A 20466-nucleotide genomic window follows, 5' to 3' on the forward strand; every position below is an offset into this window, starting at 1 on the left:
AGGCACACAGATGTCTTCAGCTCACCAGGTGGGTGGAGCTTTTAGCATTAACCGTGGGGTCCAAAGTGGAGGCACTAATAGAGCTCTCTAAAAGCCCTGCAGAGAAAGCTGGTGACTTAGAAATTAGGCAGAAAGGGGATGGTAGGAAGTAAAGCAGACATGCAGGGGGCTTTATAACTCACGTTACAGTCTATAGCCTATGTGAGATGCAAGATTTTATCTGACATGTACTGAATTGGACAATCCAGGATGAATCCCGGAAGTCTGTCCTTTCTCATTTTTTAAAATATCATTTTCATGTCCATTTTCCTGAGTCAGTCTGCTGCCCACTAAGGCTCAAGAAAAACTATTTCAGGTCCTAGCCATTCAAGGTATGGTCACAGGGTCAATGCCACCTGGGAACCCTGAGAAACACATAGTCCTCCCTACCATGTATTGCAAAATAGTGTGTATTTCAACAAGATCTTTGATGTGCACACCAAAGCTGAATAAGTCTCAATCCTTACTCAGGGAGCACTCGGCCCCATGCTGAGGACATATGTGAAGGCTTGGCGCATTAGGGGATGATAAGACATTTCAGTGTTGCTGGAGCATTGGGATCCATAGAAGTCCATGAATCATGCAAGAAATAAGGCATTGTGACAGCTTAGGATGCATCTTCCCATTACTCTGAGGTCAGTGGAGAATCCTTGAAGTGGTCAGGAAGAGGACTATATTTGTATCTCAAAAGGATACCTAGGTATGTGTTGCCTTGAGGAGCAAGAAAGGGGAAAAGCTCATTAGAGACGCAAGTCTGGGCTTCCTAGCCTTAGGCTGCCTTGTATACCATGTGACAGCTTCTGCTTGCTAAATGCCAGCAACACACATCAGTCTCTAGACTGTGCCAAGTGCCCCCTATCCTGGGCTGGAGGTAAAGTGCAAAATTATACCAGTTAGAAACCATGTTGATGTGAAACGGGGTGCAAGGCAGTAGCAGTGGTAAAAGGAGTGCTTTAGAAGGTTAAAGTCAAAGACTTAGGGTCTGACTGAGATCAGAACTATAGACACACAATAAAGCAAACATCAGCAGGCCTTATACAAAACACTGGTGGCAGTCTGGAAGCATAGACACATTCTGAGACTTACGTCAGCTGCATTCAAATGTTGGAGCTACTTCTCTTAGTATTTACTTTAGTTGAAAGCCTGTCTAATTATTCTAATGACAATGTGGAGTTCAACATTCATGAAAAACAACCTTAAAAATTATGCGAAGTCTTATAATTACTACAAAGAGGTACAATAGAATAAAATTTTATAATTGCACAACTGTTCATTATCAAAATGCAGCTGGAAGGCTGCAGCTGCCTTTGATGTTAATTCAGCAGACACTGAGGTCAGGAACTGTGCAGTATACAATATAGCATGTCCAGAATCCCCCCCCCCATCCCCCTACCAGCTTCTTCTGTCCAGACAGGATCGTTCTTATCTGATTTTTTTGTATCACATAAGAGATAGACAATTGTCCCCAGGCCACCTTCCCAACTGCAGACAATGTGCTTGCAAAGATAAACTGAGATGGACATGTGAACCATACTACAGTTCTTGCTCACACACCTGCCAGGCCCCTCCTTTCAGTGTGAACTTTGCTAGACAGAGACAGGAGGGCTGTTATTAATGCAGAAATGGCTTTAAAATTCTGCATTTGGTTGTATTCAAACCCATCTGAAAGGAAGGTGTATAATCTAGGCAATCCCTGGGGAGAGTGCAGTCTAACCAGCTTCCCTCATCACAAGGTAAGTGATGCAGAACAACAAATGCATCTTGAATAAAATACATGGGAGTGCTTGGCATCAATGAAAGGTCAAAAGTGTGTGTGTGTGTGTGTGTGTGATTTTCAACCATTTTTCTATACACGGCTAACCTGAAATTGACTTTTCAGATGACAAAGTGCTTTTTGACTTTATGTGTTTTGTATTACCTGACTTAATTGACTGGGCTGGGTTTTGAACACACTTGAACATAGGCATTTGTTAGCTTCCCAGGTGACTAGATTGTCCAGAAAGGCCTGTGCTTATTGTTTTGTGTACAGATGAACAGGCTTTTCCCAGTATGATTTCATATCCACAGAGACCAATACAAAGTACTCCTCAGGTTCAGCACTGAGAAGGCCTGGTCAGAGAACTATCAGCATAGTAGTCTCATTGGATGTGCAAAGAGCTATTTCTGGATTTATGTAATGCATTGCTCACGTACTAGCTACATAGAGAAAGTGATTGTGTCTCAGCCTTCGCATCTGTAGATGAGACTGAGGAGAAAAGCTCCATCTAGTTTGTATGGGTGAGAATTAAACAAGATGTCCACAGCAGGTATTCTAAACAATTGACATTTGTGTTCTCTTATAAGTATGTGAAAAGCTCCCGAGGGGCCTCCATGGGCTTCCCTGGGATCCACGCCTTTTCTGGAGCTTTTGATTCCTTCGACAGCACATCACTTTTCTCCAGTCCAAATTTTTAAAAAGAGAATTCTTTTACTAAAGATTAATCCCTATCTTTTAGTTTTGTCTTTGTATGCATGTCTATGTGTGGGTTTGTACTTGAGAGTGCAATGTCCTCAGAGGCCAGAGGAAGTTGTTAAGTTCCTTGGAGCTGAAGTTACAGGAGATTGTCAGCTGTCTGACAAAAAGGCTGGGAACCAAGCTCCAGCCCTCTGCAAGAGCAGTACATGCTCTTAACCTCTGAGCCAGATCTCCAGGTCTCTCCTGTCCGTACTTGCACAGAAGAAGGCTATGAAGAAGAGATAGTACCATTTGCTCCACATTGCTCTCTGGGTCATGTCTAGTAGGTCTGCAGTTACACTAGCCATCATGTAGAATTAATTAGAGCCAATATCCCCCGAGCAGACAGTCAAAGGCACTCATACTTGTTTTCCTTCATAATTTTAATCTGGAGTGGAAATACTCAGGGAGATGCTTCTAGGATGTTTTCTTAATTGTTGAAACATTCAATAGATTTTTTTTTTGGCTTTTTGAAATTAGACTTCTGTCTTACCAATTATGCTTTCAAATCTGGTGACAGAAATTTTTAAAAAATGTAAAATCCTAATTAGCCTTTGAGTTCGTGCCAAGGCAGTTTGTGCTAGTGAAATAAACAATGCCTTAAAATAAGTCTTCACTCAGAGGAACAAAAGACAAACTTGTCTTCTCTATTCTGCTCAGATCTCTGAAGGTGCTGGCCATGGGGATTTTGTAGTGTTTCAGCTTCTTAGTCAACATATTGTGAAGACTAGATGAACTGGCGACTACCAATCTTTAATTATTCTGTGAATTAGGCAGTGAGTGACAAAGCTGACATCATAATTGATTAGTCAGTTATGTAGAAATGTCTCTGTGTTACCATTTAACTTAGATCAGTTTTGCATATCAAAACTCGTAGGACCTCTGTAGGTTGTCATATGGACATACTGCATGGGACATATAGAATAAAATTGATTATTATTTAAACTTAACTGCGGCATCTTATAATTTTTACTTGCTGAGTCTGGTCAGCTATGAGGTAAGTGATTTCCCTCCCCTTTGTTTCTCTGTTGCTAAATCGATAACACTTGGACACATTGCCTGATGGTGAATGATGAGATAAACCAGCAGGGAGGAGACAATGGCAGGGTCTGCGCCTCTCACAGCTGCTGAGTGCTGTCGCCAGCCTCAGCAGCCAGCCTACTTTCCTGCTTCCCTTTCAACTGGGACTGACTTGCCCCACTTACAAGAATTGAAGGAGTGATTGCTGAGGCAGGATTCCAACAGTTCCTTAGACAAGGAGCCTAAGTCAAACACTTAACTGGCTGATTCTTGCTAAACATTCTGTCTGTTGAGAGTCATTACAAAAAGGGCAAATGGCAGTGGTGGTGCTGGGTGCTGACTCCGAAGTCCTCGGCAGGACAGCAGCTGCTTTGAATATATAAGTTCCATTAGTCCCTTTACGGAAGAGGCTATCATTGTCCTAATCCCACAGCCGGGAAGCCTGAGGCTCAGTGTGAAGCACGGCCTGATACTACTGTGCTTTAGAGAGTAGAAGAGACGATGCCGTAACATTCATTACAACCGTCTGTCAGAAAGCACGGGTTCTCAACTTGGCGATGTCATGAGACATCTCTGGTCATCACAGCAGGGGAGGGATAGATAGTGCTGCTGCCAAGCACTGGGTAGACAATCGGGACGAGACAGTGTTTGATAGTGTTTGATGCCACCAAACACATGACAGTTCCTACAGAGGAGCCAGCCCTGAATGTCAGTCCTGGGGCTGATCTTGCCTGCCACAGAGTGAAGGCAGTGGGGCAAGAGAACAAATGGAAATGAGCTCATGCTCCTATTTCTGTCCAAAGCAATCACAGTATCACTGGGATTTGTCCAGAGAATCCTCTGGCTTTTGGAGTATGTGAGCAGCGCCTGTGAGAACAGAGCAGGCAGGGGGAAGGGCTGGCCTGCTACCAACTGCTTGCTTACCATGCTGGAGGAGCTCCTGAGGACTTGTCTCGCCTTCTTCAATGCAGACTCCCAGGCCTCCTATGGAAGCAGAATGAGGTCACACCGTAAGTCCTATCTCACTGGCGACTTACACATCTTTTCTAAAATTCCAATCATGGGCTACAAATGAGCAGTAAATGAGTCGCCCCACTAATTTTTGATAACATAATTTATAGAAAGGCAATTTCTTTTACCAGGTGCCCTCATTAAGACTTTACACCATTTGCTATGCTAATTATCTTGCAAACATTCCCCTGTGCAGTAGAGAGATGCGACTATTGCACTAGCAGAAGGCAAATGCACTAAAGCAGAGAAAGTGGCTCCAGGTCAGTAAGGAGAGCTGGCAGACACTCATCCTAAACCTCTGCTCCCTGAGAGCCATGGTGCAGTGACATGCCTGAGTGATTCTGTCCCTCTGCAACTTCTGTCCCCAGCAGAGCATCAACAGCCCTGTGGAATCTTGTAGCACTGCAGATGCAACCAATGCTACGTGAACAAATTCCACCTACCACTTACCTACTCCTTTCCTGGTTCTATACTTGCTGTTCCCTTCCATCCATTTCTAAAGCATTTGTGCACCTTTGATGTATACATACATACACTGCAAATATAAAGAATTAACTCATGGTCAGAAAGATGGTTATGAAAAATTCTAAAGGACCGCTGTATTTGTAGGAGGCAGAGAGGTACAACTTGAGGTGTGGGAAAGGATTGCCCTAAACACTGCTTCCTAGGAATATTATCCCATACTCAGTGTACATGTGCCAGCCCCAATGTTCCCATCCTTGGCCCATTGTTGAGTAGCTCTAAAATCTCCTGCTCAGTAACTAACACATTCATTGGGCTTCATTTCTTACCCTTCCTTGTATCCCATCTGAAGCATGAGTAAGTCACTGATAAGGTTATCCTTGTCTTGAAGCAGTGACCATATATGGAAAAAGGAGACTTCTGAGATGGAAGCAATAGCAAGAGCAAAGCCTCATGGGAGATATGGGCCTTGGCATTTTAACAGATATTCAGAAAGTGGGTCCCGCTTTAACTTTTTTCTGTTGTTCCTATAAATTCCTTTTCTTCAGTGTGGGCCTGCGTGTGGGGTGGCGGGAGAGGAGTAAGATGAGTTCCAGTTTGAACTGGAGTCAGAGTGAACCTTCTAGAAGGAGCTTCTCAAAGAAGCCAGTTCCATTCATCCTCTAAGGGTGGACACTGAACCCCACCCTTACCCTCACCCCACCCCACTGGTATCTATCTGAAATCTCATGTTCCTTTGGTTTGAGTTCAAAGGACACCAAGCATGTGCCTTAGGTCAAAGGCAGCAGGCTGGTGGGTAGCTAAGAGTACACAGGAATGACTTGAAGAAAGATGCCATCCTCTAACTGGTCTTGGTGGCCAGAAACTTGGCACATGGTATGCTTCTTAGAAAACTAAAGGGCTCCTGTGCACTAAAACAAACAAACAAAACCCCAAACATCAAGGCACGGAGCATGTTCTCTGCCATTCCTCTGGCCATTGAGCCTTATAGAACATCCTAACCTGCTTGTGATCGGTTGGCTAAGGCGTTAGTGTGATGGTGCCATATAGCACACCTCTCTATGCTGGCTGCCAATGCCATACCCACTGTCCATTTCTGTTTGTGGAAAGCAGGGTTAATAGAACTGATAGCAGTGATCTCTCTGACAGAAAGACTGATTAGAGGATAGCTACTAAGAACTAACCTCACTGAGTTCCCTTGGGCTTTGTCTAGGAATCCTGGAAGACCCTGGAAATTATACCTTTGTTTAAAGTCATCCCCTGTGGTGTGTCCAGAATAACAGACACCAGATCTGCATGTTGATTTCTTTTTTTTTTTACTGGCTCTTGTTAGCCTCAAGCTCATTCTCTACACATGAGTCTTTCAGGCTGTTTTCCCCACGTGCCCAGCTTTCATCTGGGGTGGATTCCCTTGCATGCCGAGGTCCCTTTAAACATCTACAGGGCCCAACACAGCATCTCATTCACATTCAGGTGTTCAAAAGATATTGCAATAAAACCCAAAAGAAAACTTTTATGTTGACTGTACTCTCTGTAACAGAGAGATGTGGGGGAAGGAGAAGGGCAGGAAGGGAGATAAAGAGGAAAGAGAGAGATAGGAAGGGAGAAGGAGAGATGGGAAGAGGGAGAGGGAAAAGAGAGAGGGGAGGGAAAGAGGGAGGGAGGGAAGGGGGAAGGAAGGAAGGAGGGAAGGAGAGGGAGAGGGAGAAAGAGAGGGAAAGGGAGAGGAAAGAAAATGGAGAGAGAATTAGAGAGAATTGCTATCTTTGGCAACTTCAGAGGAAGGAAAGATGAATCAGAAAAGAACCCTAGGCACATGCCCAGAACAGCCTGGAGACATCATGTTATTTGATTTAATTTTTTTTGTTGTTTGATAGCTTTATACTTTTATAGAGTGAATTTTAATCACTTTCACCCCATTCCCCTCTTTCTCTCTCCCTTCTGTGCTAAATCTCCCCAATAAAGCTCTTTCTCCTGTCAAGTGTTTTCTTCTTCTATGTTCTTTCTTTTGATTAAACCCACTTAGTTTAACTAGAGGCTCTTGACCGCACTTGGGTGGGAGGTTATTGACTGAAGCAAAGGTAACGAACTCATCAGTGCCTACAGCACTGAAGGAAATGAAGCCCTCATCCCCAGAAGTCACTAACAACCCTACCCACTGGTCTCCAGATCTTATATTAGTTCTACTTTCCCTACCCAAGGATGTGAAAGACCTTTATAATAAAAACTTCAAACTACCAAAGGAAAAACAATAGACGCTAGAAGATAGAAAGGCCTCCCATAATCCAAGATTGGAATACTTAATATTGTGTAAGTTATACTGCCAAAAATAGTCTGTAGGTTCAATGGTATCTCCATCAAAATCCAAAAGTCATTATACACAAATATAGGGGAAAATCTTAAAATTTATATGGAAAACCAAAAGACCTTGAATAATAAAATGATCATGAACAAAATAATACTGCCAGAGGTATCTCTATACCTGATCTCAAGTTATTCTGCAACAAAAATAAGATGGTGCTGGCAGAAACATAATGGAATAGAAGTTTTGGATATAACCCTATGTAGATACAACCACCCGATTTTAACAAAGATGCCAAAAAATACGGATTGGAGTAAAGACTGCTTCATCAGTAAATGGCTCTGGGACAATTGTTTACATGACAATGGATGTAGAAGAATTAAACTATGCACACCTCCTACCCTGTACAGAACTCAACTGCAGATGGGTCTTAATGCAACAGTAAAGGTTTTAAACTGTTAGAGGAAAAACTCTTCAAGATATAGACACAGGCAACAGATTTCTGAATGAAGTCTAGTTGCCTAAAAAGTCGATAAATAGTTCTGCATGAAACTGAAAAGCTTCTGTACTGCAAAGGAAATAGCTGACTGAGAGATAGCCTGCAGGATGGTGGAAAAACTTTTCTAGCTTTAAATCTGATAGAGAATATGTAGACTACAGAGAGCCCTCAAAAAACACAATCAATAAGAAAACAAACTACCTAGTCACCAATAAGCTAAAGGTATAAATTGGTAGTTTAAAAAGAATAAAAAAAAAAAAAAAAAAAAAAAAAAAAAAACCCAAATGGCCAATAAAAGCTTTAACAGTGCTCACTAGCCTTAACCACTGGGGAAATGCAAATTAAAACAGCATTGATATCCTATCTCACTGGTGTCAGAATGACACTCATTAGGAAAACAAATGAAACTACACTGCTGTGGGAAACAAGCTAGTTCTGCCACATTGGAGCTCCATATAGAAATTTAGCAGCCCTTCCATCTGACCCAGCTATACAAGTCTGGGTACCTGGCCAAAGGAATCTAAGGCAAACCCATCACAGAGATGCTTGAGCACCTTCTGCAGCACGATTCACACCAACTAAGCTGTGGAAACAGGCTACCTAGCCCTCAGAGAATTGGATAAAGAAGGAAATACATAAGATGTTTTCAGCCATAAAAGAGTAAACTTGTATTATTTGCAGGAAAATGGATGCAACTGGAGATATCAAGTGGTTCTTAGATTTTAAGTAGTTCGTAAACTATGTATGATGGCAGGACAGTTGAAGTTAGAGTCTGTGGGGGAACAAAGGGGACTACAGAGAAATCAAGCCTATAACAGAACTATAAACAATAGAGGAAAGCTAGGATCAGAGGAGGTAGTCTTCTTCAGGGAAAAGTAATAGCATCCCCACAAAATCTTATCAACACGATTGCTCAAAAGTGATCTGAACAAGGAGGCCACCATTGAACATGCCAGACTGGATGGAGAAAAGCACATGAGAAATCAAGCCTATAACAGAACTATAAACAACAGAGGAAAGCTAGGATCAGAGGAGGTAGTCTTCTTCAGGGAAAAGCACACCAATTGGTTGTCCAGTATCAAATGGTCAGCCTTGAAATATATATAAGTAACATTTAAAATATATATAAGTTATATCAAGGAATGTGTGTGTGTGTGTGTGTGTGTGTGTGTGTGTGTGTGTGTGTGTGTGTACATACCAATACATGCATTCATGCAGTAATAATTAGTGAAAATAGGCCATACATCTGAAAAGAATCAAGGAAGCACATATGAGAAGGTTCACAGGGAGGAAAGGGAAGGAAAACTGTAATTAAATTAGAATTTCCAAACTAAATAATAGATACATTCTGAAAAAAAGAGAGTATATCATGTTTAATGACAAACCCAAGTTAGAACCATGGGCCTGGAGAGATGGGTCAGCAGTTAAGAGCACTTGATGCTCTTCTAGGGGACCTTAATTCAATCCTCACTGCCCACGTGGTGCCCCATATGGTTCACAGACATATAAAACACCCATACACACAAAATAAAATATTATAAAATGCAATTAAAAATTAAAAATGAAGAAAGATCAAAGTGCCATAACCTCTCATACTTACTAACTCAAACTAAACTTTTGCCAAAATAAAACAGAAATTTAATAAAACGTCCATTTTTCATCTGGAAAAATAAAATGATGTGAAAAGTTAGAGACATTTAGGAAAGTAGATTAGTTTAATTGTTCTAATGACAAGCACACTGTAAGTACAGCTAAAAATAATTGCTATGTGCCCTTGGTAACTCTTGAATGCTGTCTTTGTTTATAAAGTAGGAAGACTGCTCTTTCATAGTCTGAAAAATTAGACTTTGGAGTAGAATACATATTCTAATGAATAGTTGAAGGGACAGTCAGGGCATGGAAAGTGGCCATATAGGAAAATTGTGGAAGCGATCCAGGATGCTGCTTCCAACCCAGCTACAGTGTTTGTTGGACAATGTAAGTAGATTCTATACCAGCAACAAGGGATATGGTTCTCAGTTTGAGCATCTACTTGATTCTGGTGTTAGGTACAGTCAGAGCTTTTCAAATCCTCTTTATATTGTTCATTTGGTTTCCTCACTCCAGCTTTAAATTATGCCTGGTTTGCTGAGGAAAACATCATACAGACTCACAAAGCTATAATCTTTTAAATTGAGCATATGGTTCAAAGAGCCATGGATATATAGGCTGGATGTCTACACTCAAGTGCTGGCAAAGTACAGAAGGGCAACATGGCCTGGAACACCAAAGATTTGTAAGAGGTGAGAGGAAGAGTCATTGTTTCACCATCAGGGCACTCATTAGTGTTTGCTAAAACACACTGTCTAATATGATTTAGTTATCAATCCAAATTAGAGCTCTCTCAAAGATTTCAGACAAAAGGGTGTTGAGATTATTGATTGATGGTGTCAATAAGATTGCATTTAGCCTAAATTCCTATGTTTAAGACCTAATCTTTCAGTATCCCAAAATATGGCACTATATAGAAACAGGGTCATTGCAGATGGAATTCGTTTAGATGAGATAAGGCCATACTAGAGTATAATTGGCCCTTCTATATTACTGGTGCTTTTATAACTTGGACCTGTGGAGAAGAAAAGACATAAACAGGACAGACAGCATGAAGACAGAGGGAGAATGCCATCTCTCTATAAAAAATACCATAGTTTGAAGGCAAATTTCTAGAACAGAGGGACAGGAGACTCATGTCCCACTCTACTCAGGAGGCTAATGCTGCTGACACTCAAATCATAGACTTTTAGTCTTTAGAACTGTGAGATACAAAACTCCCAGTGTTTAAGCTACTTGGTGTGCTACGGCAGCCTCAGAATATGACTACAGCTTCTCTCACTCTCCAGCGTGATGTACTGTACAGTGTGATGTACAGTAAGAGTACTTGATCTTGACCTAAGAGGACTTTGGATAATAGAAGAGCAGGAGCTTAGGGTCACTACCATCAGTGTCTTGGACAGAAGGGTAGCTTGTTGAGATTCTGACCAGACACAGAAGAATGGGAGCAGAAGGGAAAGCATATGGTATAATCTATAAACTCTGAGGTGACAAAGCTTACATCTTCAGTGGAAACTAAAAACACCGTACTGATCAGAGGCTATGATTCCATTGTTACTTGACATTTAGCATGAATTTGGAGCAGACAGTGATTGTAAGTTTGTGTCTCATCACTGGCTAGTTAGGGAATCTTGGACAAGTAACTTTAGTGTCTTGCCCTGTAATTTTTTCCTCTGTAAACTGGAGATGATAAGAAAAAGATAGTATACATGATATTAATCTGGCATCAGTCCTAATGACAACTGTGGTTTTTATTTTGGATTGTTATGATACCAATATACACTGGAAGAATGACAATGAGTATGTCAACCTATGTAAACTCATGAGTTTTTTCAATAATCCTGAAACTACTTAGAAACCAGTATTGTAGTCCATGTTTTACAAATGAGGAAAAAGAGACAGGAAGATTTTACAATTTAATGAGTGTCTTTCTGTGGAAAAAGACACAATAGACACTCAGGTTTCTATACCCAAGCATCTTTCCCACCACCACCATACTCTTTTCCAAGAATACAATTTTACCTGACATTTTAACTCTAGCAAGAAAACAGGATCAGCGAAGTTTCATCAAAACTCAGTGAATGTCAAATGCAACTCCCAAGGAGTAAGATGGCTCTAATGCAAAAGATCACATAGTCAAGGGAGAAGCTTGGTTTCCTTTGTCAAGAAGCCGTGCACCAGGCATAGAAATTCTTGTGACCCAAATGCAGATGTGGCAGCAAGCACATGGATGAGTGTGGAAGGAACATAGCTTTCTGTCCACCAATCATTTCTTATGTCACTGAACTGACCCATCTTAAAGATATTTACTAGATATATCTATGCTATGTTGTCTCATGAACTGTTTATTAGGGCCATAATGGGACATCTAAGATTTTTTAGTATGGGGCAAGGTTGACAGAATACACTACGGGAAGTGGTAAGTAGTGCTGATAGTATTTCTATTTTATATATGAGTTGAGCTGAGACTTTGAGTGAATAAAATCTTTAATCCAAAGTCACAGAAATGATGAAGGACACAGTCTAAATTCTATTCAGACTTGCTTTGCACATGATGCATGCTTTCATTTGCTCCGAGAGATGTTAGTAGGTGAGCTAAAACAAAACAATAAAAGCAAGTTTAGGAACTCTGGTAACCACATCCCTTCCTAGAGAGTTGTGGCCTGTGTTATGTTTGCAATTTTGCATTGCTTTGTGGGAATAGATATTATATAGGTGGAGGATTTCCCTAACTGAAAGGTTTCGTCCAAGAGCACTTGGCCTCATCAACTATAAAGGGAAAGTATAAAGAGAAGACAGTGAACAGGGATTTTTAGGCATCAATATTCTCCTCCTTGACACTATAAAAGCATTGGTGAATTGGACAAGATTAGGTCTCTAACTCATCCTTCTTGTGTTCCATGATGTTAAAGACCTAGATTCTGGAGTATGAGAGTGAAGGAAGTAAAGACAGTGTTGTTAGGCACAAGTTTCTACGGTGTCAATTTTTAGTGATCCAGTTCTGTGCTATCAATCGTAGCAGCAGTAGATTTGAAAAGTACCCAAAATGGCTTTTGTTCCCTTTACATTTTTGACAGTGGTGACAGATTTTCACAAAGGAGAAAGTTCCTGGGATGAAAAGTGATGATGACTGAGATGGCTGACTTTTTTTCTTTTTTTTTCTAATTGTCAAGATCATGCTGGAAAAAAAGAGATTTGGGGATTGGGGAATGATCATTCATTTACTCTAAATTTTTTTCTAAAAGTATATGAGAACAGGTCATTCCTTACATCGAATTCAATGTACTAGTTTACTTTTAAAGTGGTGCAACATTCAGAAGATGCTGTATTCAAGGTCATCGATGTCCCATTGGAGAGATAAGCACATAGATAACCCTAGCATAAGGCACCTCAGTATACTGAATGTGGCAGGACTTTCCTGCCCATTGTATTTGCAATGGATCTCTGTCATTGGACAGAGAAGAGGTAGGCAGAGCTAGGAGTCGGGAAGAGGGAAAAAACCAGAGGAGCAGAAGAGGAACAGGAGGAGAAGCCAGATGGAGACAGATGTTACCCTTGTGTCTCTAGCTATCAAAGATAGTTATTATTATCAAGGTTAGATATTTGGGAAAACAGTTCTAATTGTGTGGGCATTTTGTGGATTGAGTATTTGCTGATATATAAATCTATTTGGTTAATCTTAAACCTTAAGAGTCTTATTTCTATCAGATACTGGAATTGTTATATCTACTGCATGAGGTTGGCGGATATTCACTGGGTTTTGAGGGCTGGAGGCCACGGAGCTGATTGGTGGTGGCAATAGCCATGTCAACATCTTGTAGGCCCCGGGCTGGCACCACTGGCCAGCTGGTGCTGCCATTAGTGTGGGAATTTAGAGCGGGAACATGGCGACCAGGCCGGGAGCTAGCTGGACACACCATTTTTCTAATACTTCCTGCAACAGAATGCTTGTGTTCTCTCTCCTCTAATCCACAGGTTGAAATTCTTATTTTAATTTGGAGGTGGGGCTCTGTGGATATGATTAAGTCATGAGGGTGCAGCTGACATGAGGCTTTGTGATCCAATAAGAAGGCATGGTGTTTCAGCTCTGTAATCCCAGTCCTTAGATAGTAGGTGAGGGAGGATTATCAGTTTGAGGCCAGCCTAGGCTACACAGGGAGCACCTGTTCTAAAAGAACAACAAGAAACAGTGTTGAAGAAGATCCCATCAAGCTACCTTTCTCTCCACACCCGCTCCCAACCCCCGACATGATGATACACAAGGAATCTGCATGGTAAGACCCAGCCCTTCTGAGCTGCCATATTGATACGTGACTTCTGGATTCCACAACTGAGAAGAAGGTTTCTGTTATTTATAATGTGTAATACTTTTACATGATAGTTTTAACTTATTCTTTGTAAACTTACAAACACACACACACACAAACACAATCATAGGTTGCTTTTTTTTTTTTTTTTTTTTTTTTTTAAAAAAAACTCAAGTGGTAACCCAAGATGACTAAGACAGACTAGAAACAGCCAACCAAAAAAATACAAAACCAGATGTGGGGTGATTTCCAAAAGTAGATATATGAAGGAAAGACATCACATATTTTTTGAGTTTCCGTCACATTCAGGCAACATGGCCTTTGGGTGGAATTTGCAGGTATATTTACACCTGTGTGCCATGGTATCACACAGTGACTATTTGCCAATAACTAGGATTTAGCTTCAGCAAAGCCAAGTTTTATGTTCTGACATTTTCCAGCTTTGATAGGCATTTATAACTTTAAGATAAATAGAAAATAGAAAGTCAGATTCACATTGTTTGCTTCCAGGATAAGAGAATATAAAAATAAGACAAAAGGCCACTTCTTTTCAAGTGCTCTCTCATCAATGCACAATGCTTCATCTTCATACAAATTTCATCAATACCCATATTTGCTTCTTTCCTGCCCATGTTGTACTGAACAGACAGCTATGAGTACCACTGGCATATTTAATCATGGCTATTGCTTTCTTTCCTTAAGCAATGCCTTAAAAACTATTTTACTTAGCACGTTATCGACCCTGCTCCTTTTCAACTATTCACTGACTTTACCGCTGATACCACTGTAATGGTTAATGGTTAATCTATATTGTCAACCTGACCATACTTAGAATCACCCGAAAGACACATCTCTGGGTGTCAGCGAGGACACCTTTTCAGAGGTCTAACTGAGGAGTGAAGGTGTGTACTCTTATTGGCTATGGTCCCTAACTAAAGCAAAAGGGAAAAGCCTACTAAGCAACAGCATCTCTGTCTGCTTCCTGACTGATGACAGATGACAAGCTACCTCGTGCTCCCACTGCCATGCCTTCTCTGCCAGGATAGGCTATAGTCTCTCAAACAATGAGAAAATAGGTAATATAACCACCAGTTCAATTGAATTCTACTTTGTTAGAGATTGTCTTCCCCACTTTCATGACTTTAAAAAGAATGTTGAATTCTATGTATATGGGTACAGTTTGTGTGTGCACCAGTGTGTGTGTGTGTGTGTGAGAGAGAGAGAGAGAGAGAGAGAGAGAGAGAGAGAGAGAGAGAGAGAAAGAGAGAGAAAGAGAGAGAGAGAGAGATATCTGTATATGAATGCAGACATGTACGTGTCATGTGCACATGTAACAGATAACAACTTTTGGGAGTTGGTTTTCTCCTCCCACCATGAGTTCTAGGGATCAAACTCAGGCTTACATAGCATCTTGCAGTCCCTGTTTCCTGTTCTACAGAAAACATGGCATATGTTTTGTCACTAAACTTTCTATTAACTTTACAAAGTCAGAAGAAACAATTCTCAACCCCACTCTGTAGATGAGACCATTTTGCCAAGACCCCGTGTTGCCAAGGACATTGTTGAAGGCTTTGCCATTGGCAATCTCTGTTTCCTTTGGTTTCCTCTGTTGTACTGTCTGGGCATACACACAGCTCCCCAGTGCAACTCTAAGGTCTAACCATATTGATAGTATGCTGGCATGTTCCCTAAGCAAATGATTTCTGGTAAAAATAAACAGGTTAGTCAGATTGTGAGTATGTTCAGTTATAGTTTTATAACAGTATGTTGTTTTTGTTATTATTATTATGTTGATTATGATTTTGATGATGATGATGCCATTTTTCTATTTGCCCTCAAATTGTTAAATAAACAGTGTCCAATGTTAGACAACTAAGCAGTTTGTATTCTTATTACTTTCTTCTTTATGTGTGTATGGGGGGTGTGGGTGTACGCACACATGAGTGCAGTTGCCATGGTACACATGTGCAGTTCAGAGGAAAACTTGCTGGAGTTCGTTCAACTCTTCTATCATGTGGATCCTATGAGTTATCAGGCTGGAGGCCAGCACCTTCACCAGCTGACCTACCTCCTTGGCTATTTAATTATTTATTTATTCATTCTTGCTACTGTAACAAATTTTCTTAAACATTGTGGTTTAAGAATGAGAATTTATTCTCTTGCAGTTTTTGAGGTCAGAAATCCAGGCTAAGTTAGGATATCAGCAAAGTATGTCTCTTCTTTATGCACCCAAGGAGAACCTTTTCTTTACTTCTTCCAGTTATTAGTGTTGACATATTGTCTGATGGACTTGTTACTTCATTCCCTGCCTCTATTGACCTATTTTCCTTCCCTTCTCTATTCTCTATTTCTCTTTTCTTTTCTTGTATGTGTATGTATATATATGTATGTGTGTGCCTGTTTATGTGCCTGTGCATATAGAGGCAAAGGACAACCTTGGTCTTAGAAGCTATCTACCTTGGTTTTTGAGACAAGGTCTCTTCTTCAGTGGTACTCACTAGTTAGACTAGGCTTCCTGGTCAGTGAGCACCAGAGAGCCACTGTTCTTGAATCTGTAGTGTCTGTATTGCAGTCACATGCTACTGTGACAGGATGTACATGCACTCTAGGGCTTTCATTTTTATGTGGCAAGCATTTTCCCAACTGTGCCATCTCCCCAACCCCTATAGTTACATTTGCTTTTCTCACTCTGATCCTAATGTTTGCCTCTTGTAAGGATCCTGTGCTTATGTTGGACTGACATAGATAATCCAAGATAATCCTCCTATCCAGAGATTCTTAACTAAATCATATCCCAAAATTTCATTTTTCCCTAACATGCACCACACCTAAGCTTCTAGGTACTAGGGTATGGATTCTTCATGGATGTACAGAAAGGGGATTACCCTTTCTACCCTGATCTTCAGTCAGTAAATAGCTGTCGAGTGGTTAATATATTCAGGGAACTGTGTTAGGAAATTGCTGGAAATGGCCCAGCTAGACTCTCCCTCTTCTCATGGAATTTATATTCAAATGGGAGACAGATGTTAAATAATGACATGATTACTTAATACATTCCTAGTAAGTGATAGAAAGAGGTAGACTGAACAGAAGGAGAGTTTTATCACACAGGCCTGGCAATCCTTAGTGCTTTAGAAATACATTTTCACGAAGAGATGACTTCCAATTAGAACTCGGGTGTAGATGACTCATCATGAGAAGAGAAGAGTCAGGAGAAGTCATTAAAATTCTAAAGCTCAAAAGATCTTTTATAACTATTCAAATTTATCATGGTGATGAGCTTTCTGGAGCAAAGAAGGAAAACCATTTTCTTAGAGGTAGTTTTCATTCCTGAAATCCTCAAGAACAAGAGAGGAATATTTTGCCTTCATGAGTTGTTGTCATTTTATTATTCACATAAAAGTAAAAATAATAAAGTTCCTCAAGTAATATGTACACAGTAACTATAACTATAAACAATCATGTCCTCCCATTATTGTGTATACAAAGACTATAAGTAAAAGCAATCATGCACTCCAGTAATGTGTACACAATGGCTATAAGTATAAATAATAATAATGCCTTTCAGTAATGTATACATAATGGTTATGGAAACTATACTTTGACTTCTTAGACTTAGATGGGAATTTATTTTTTCTTTTGGTTTTTAGAGACAGAGTTTTTCTGTGTAGGCCCTGGAACTTGCTTTGCAGACCAGACTGGCCTTGAACTCACAGAGATCTGCCTGCCTCTGCCTCTGGAGTGCTGGAATTAAAGGCATGCCCCCCACTGACTACCTGGGATTTACTTTTTACCATTTCTTTTTATAGATATTGTGACCTCCTCTTATGTCCTCTGGTTCTTGAGTGTTTTCTATTTTACACTGTGGTGTGATCAGTACTTAATAACTTATTCGGAATTATAATCAATTGCTGCTACATTTAATTACAGAACACTCCTAAAGAGCACTGAATTAAAGACTTGGCTATAATGAGTGGTTTTAGGTGATTGTGGACATACCCTTGAGAGGGCTGATTGCAGGGCCCTGATCTCTAGGACCCTTTGATAGCCTGGCCATCACATGGCTTTACTGTGTGCTCCAGCCATGATTTTCCACCAGAAACCTAGAGCAACAAGATCAATCGGCCATGGACTGAAATGATCAAAATCATGAGTCAAAACAATGAAACAATTTTTTAAAAATATCTTGAACATCACATAAAAACTTTTGCCCTGGGTTCTTCTGATTTATCCTACATTCATGAAATCAAGGATAACTTATTTGTATCATTGTTTTTCTTCCAAGAGTGTTAAAATTTCCTTGAGTCTAGTGGCACCCAAATAAGCCTTTAAGGAAATCTTAATGGGATAAAATTCTCCAAGGTTCCACATGTGGATTAAAACAAATCCACCTTGGCTTCTCTAGTGAGATCTCTTAGATGCTTAGAGAAAAGACTGAGAAGTGAACCATGTCCCAGCAAGTGTTTTATGCTCAGTGTAGCGAGCATCCTTATACTTCAAATATTTATGGAGCAGTTTAATTTAGTGGCCTTTGGTATTTCTCAGATAACTTATTGCTTAAATGACCATCAAAGACTTATGTGGCAGCAAATACATGAGAAACAAAGGGAATCTAATTTAAATTTTGCCCTTTTAGTGATGAAAAAAGGTGAGTGAGTCTTTACCAGTGAGTTTTGGTTCTTTGAATTTTTTTTCTTCCTATGAATGATCTGTTCGTGGTCCTTAGTCATGTTTCTTCTTACTGGTTTTTAAGAGTGCTTTGGAGCATAGAAAAATAGTTTTTTTGTGTGGCATATTATAAAAACATTTTCAAGTTTTCCATTTGTCCTTTGGCATTGTGTAAATGGTAGATATATTAATATTTTTTGAGACTTCTTGGCTACAAAATATATGTACAACTTTTTAGGTTTTTCTTTGTTTATGGTATGGCTCTGATCTTTCTTAGTCAAACTTCAGATTATTTGGAATTTGTTTTGGCATCATGAACAAGTAAACATATAGCTTAATACCCCTCAACACACACACATGCACACATATGTAAGCACATCTAGTATTTAATTCTAAGGTGTAAGCAAAAAGTCCATGTTTGTCCACTGATTTCAAATGCTATTTTAATAAAAAGATATTAAAACCACATTTTGGTTTGATTCTGGACACCACATTCTGTTCTATTTTAGGCTAACCTTCTGTTTCTAAATGTCATTCCATTGTCTATTACATTGTTTTCAAAGACGTCGATGTTTAACAATCCGTGGGAAGTCAGTTAAAACATACAGCACACAACTTTCTCAATGTTTTCCTCACATGTCAAATTAGGGCACTGGAAACCGCATGGAAGATTTTGATAAACCAAGGTTGGATTGCCTCTTATTATTGACCCCTAATGTGTACCTATCGTGTAGTAACAGCTTTGGAAACATCCATCATATGAAAAAATGTCACTGTCTATGTCTTGAAACCTGTCGGCTCCTTCAAGTATGCTTTTGATTATTGTTATTTCTGGTCTCAGTACCCAAAGGTCTAGCAGGCATTCAGGCATAGCCATGGGTTTAGTTAATAAGGCTTAATTTAAATGGAAACACTTTACCTCTTCTAGACTATTAAGGAACCAAATGAAGTCCAAGGGTTGTAAATTGTTCGTTCTTTCCTTAGAAAGATCACCAGATTTTCTTATATTTTGCCAACAGTAGTGAGCAGCTACTACACATGAAGAGTCTCCAGTGCTGATGGTCAGATATCTAGCTTTTTCCATATAGTGTATATTTTCATCATTTCAATGAATAAAAAAATCCTGCTCAGACACTATGCACAGTTAAGACAGAACAAACATAAGCCTAAAAGGGTCACCAAATATCAAACAGGACAGAGAAAATGATTCTGTCTAGTTTGGGGTTAGAGCTATTATCTTTTAGATTGTGGGTGGGGGAGGGAGTCATGCAGTGTCAAGTGAGATGTTGATGAGAAAATTGATTCTGTTTCTTGACACAGGGATTCTGTTAAGATGAGAACATTTAATTCATTTTTTTTCTCAGCATCTATCACAAGATGGTAAGTTCTGATTACAGTGATGAAAGGGGTACATGTAAATGTGGGAGACTGGACCTTAGAAAACAGACATGAGTTAAAGAAATACAGAAACCCACACACAGAGACACACACACACCAAACTTCATCTTAGAATCAGAGATTCATTCTCTTGATTCAGAGAAAAGAACAATTACTGATTACTAGTGTTGGGGTACCGACTTTTAGCAGAAAGCGGCTATCAGCTTTGTAGCCATCTTGAGCCATATACCCTGACATGTGACTTGGATTACAATAGCCTACAACAGCTGAGCACACTCTGATAATCTTGGTTTAGATACCTTGGGTGTGTGAGATTAAAAGTGTGTGAGATTAAAGGTGTGTGACTAAAGAGTGACCTAGAGATCAGATTTAGAGACAAGACCTAAGGGCATGATTATAGGTGTGACTTAGAGGCATGGCTTAGAAGTGAGACATATAAAAGGCAGAGACAGAACAGAACTGAGAATCAGACACAGCAGACAGAGATCAGAGAATCAGACACTTTAGAGTGAACAACTTGGAGTTAGTTATTAGACATTAGGCACTTGGCACTTGGAAGAAGTAACTTGGAACTTGGAGGCACTAGGGACTAGGAACTAGGGACTAGGAACTTAGGACTTAAGACACTTAGAGGAAGAGAGACCGAAGAATAAATGGGATTGAAACACACTCTGTC

The 20466-nt window shown here is 40.0% G+C and overlaps 1 protein-coding gene across 2 annotated transcripts in view; it reads right to left on the bottom strand.

Moving 5' to 3' along the window:
* The window catches only part of Aoah (acyloxyacyl hydrolase), a 204380-nt gene that overhangs the window by 113284 nt on the left and 70630 nt on the right, over positions 1-20466 (bottom strand). The window contains exon 5 of one of the 2 annotated variants that reach the window (XM_034510444.2): positions 4478-4537. The exons of the other annotated variant lie outside the window; for it this stretch is intronic. Coding sequence (XP_034366335.1) covers positions 4478-4537 — 60 coding nt within the window. The remainder of the gene's footprint in view (positions 1-4477; positions 4538-20466) is intronic. 2 annotated transcript variants of the gene reach the window in all.

Source organism: Arvicanthis niloticus, chromosome 8 (genome assembly GCF_011762505.2).
Source record: "Arvicanthis niloticus isolate mArvNil1 chromosome 8, mArvNil1.pat.X, whole genome shotgun sequence".
Lineage (NCBI taxonomy): Eukaryota > Metazoa > Chordata > Mammalia > Rodentia > Muridae > Arvicanthis > Arvicanthis niloticus.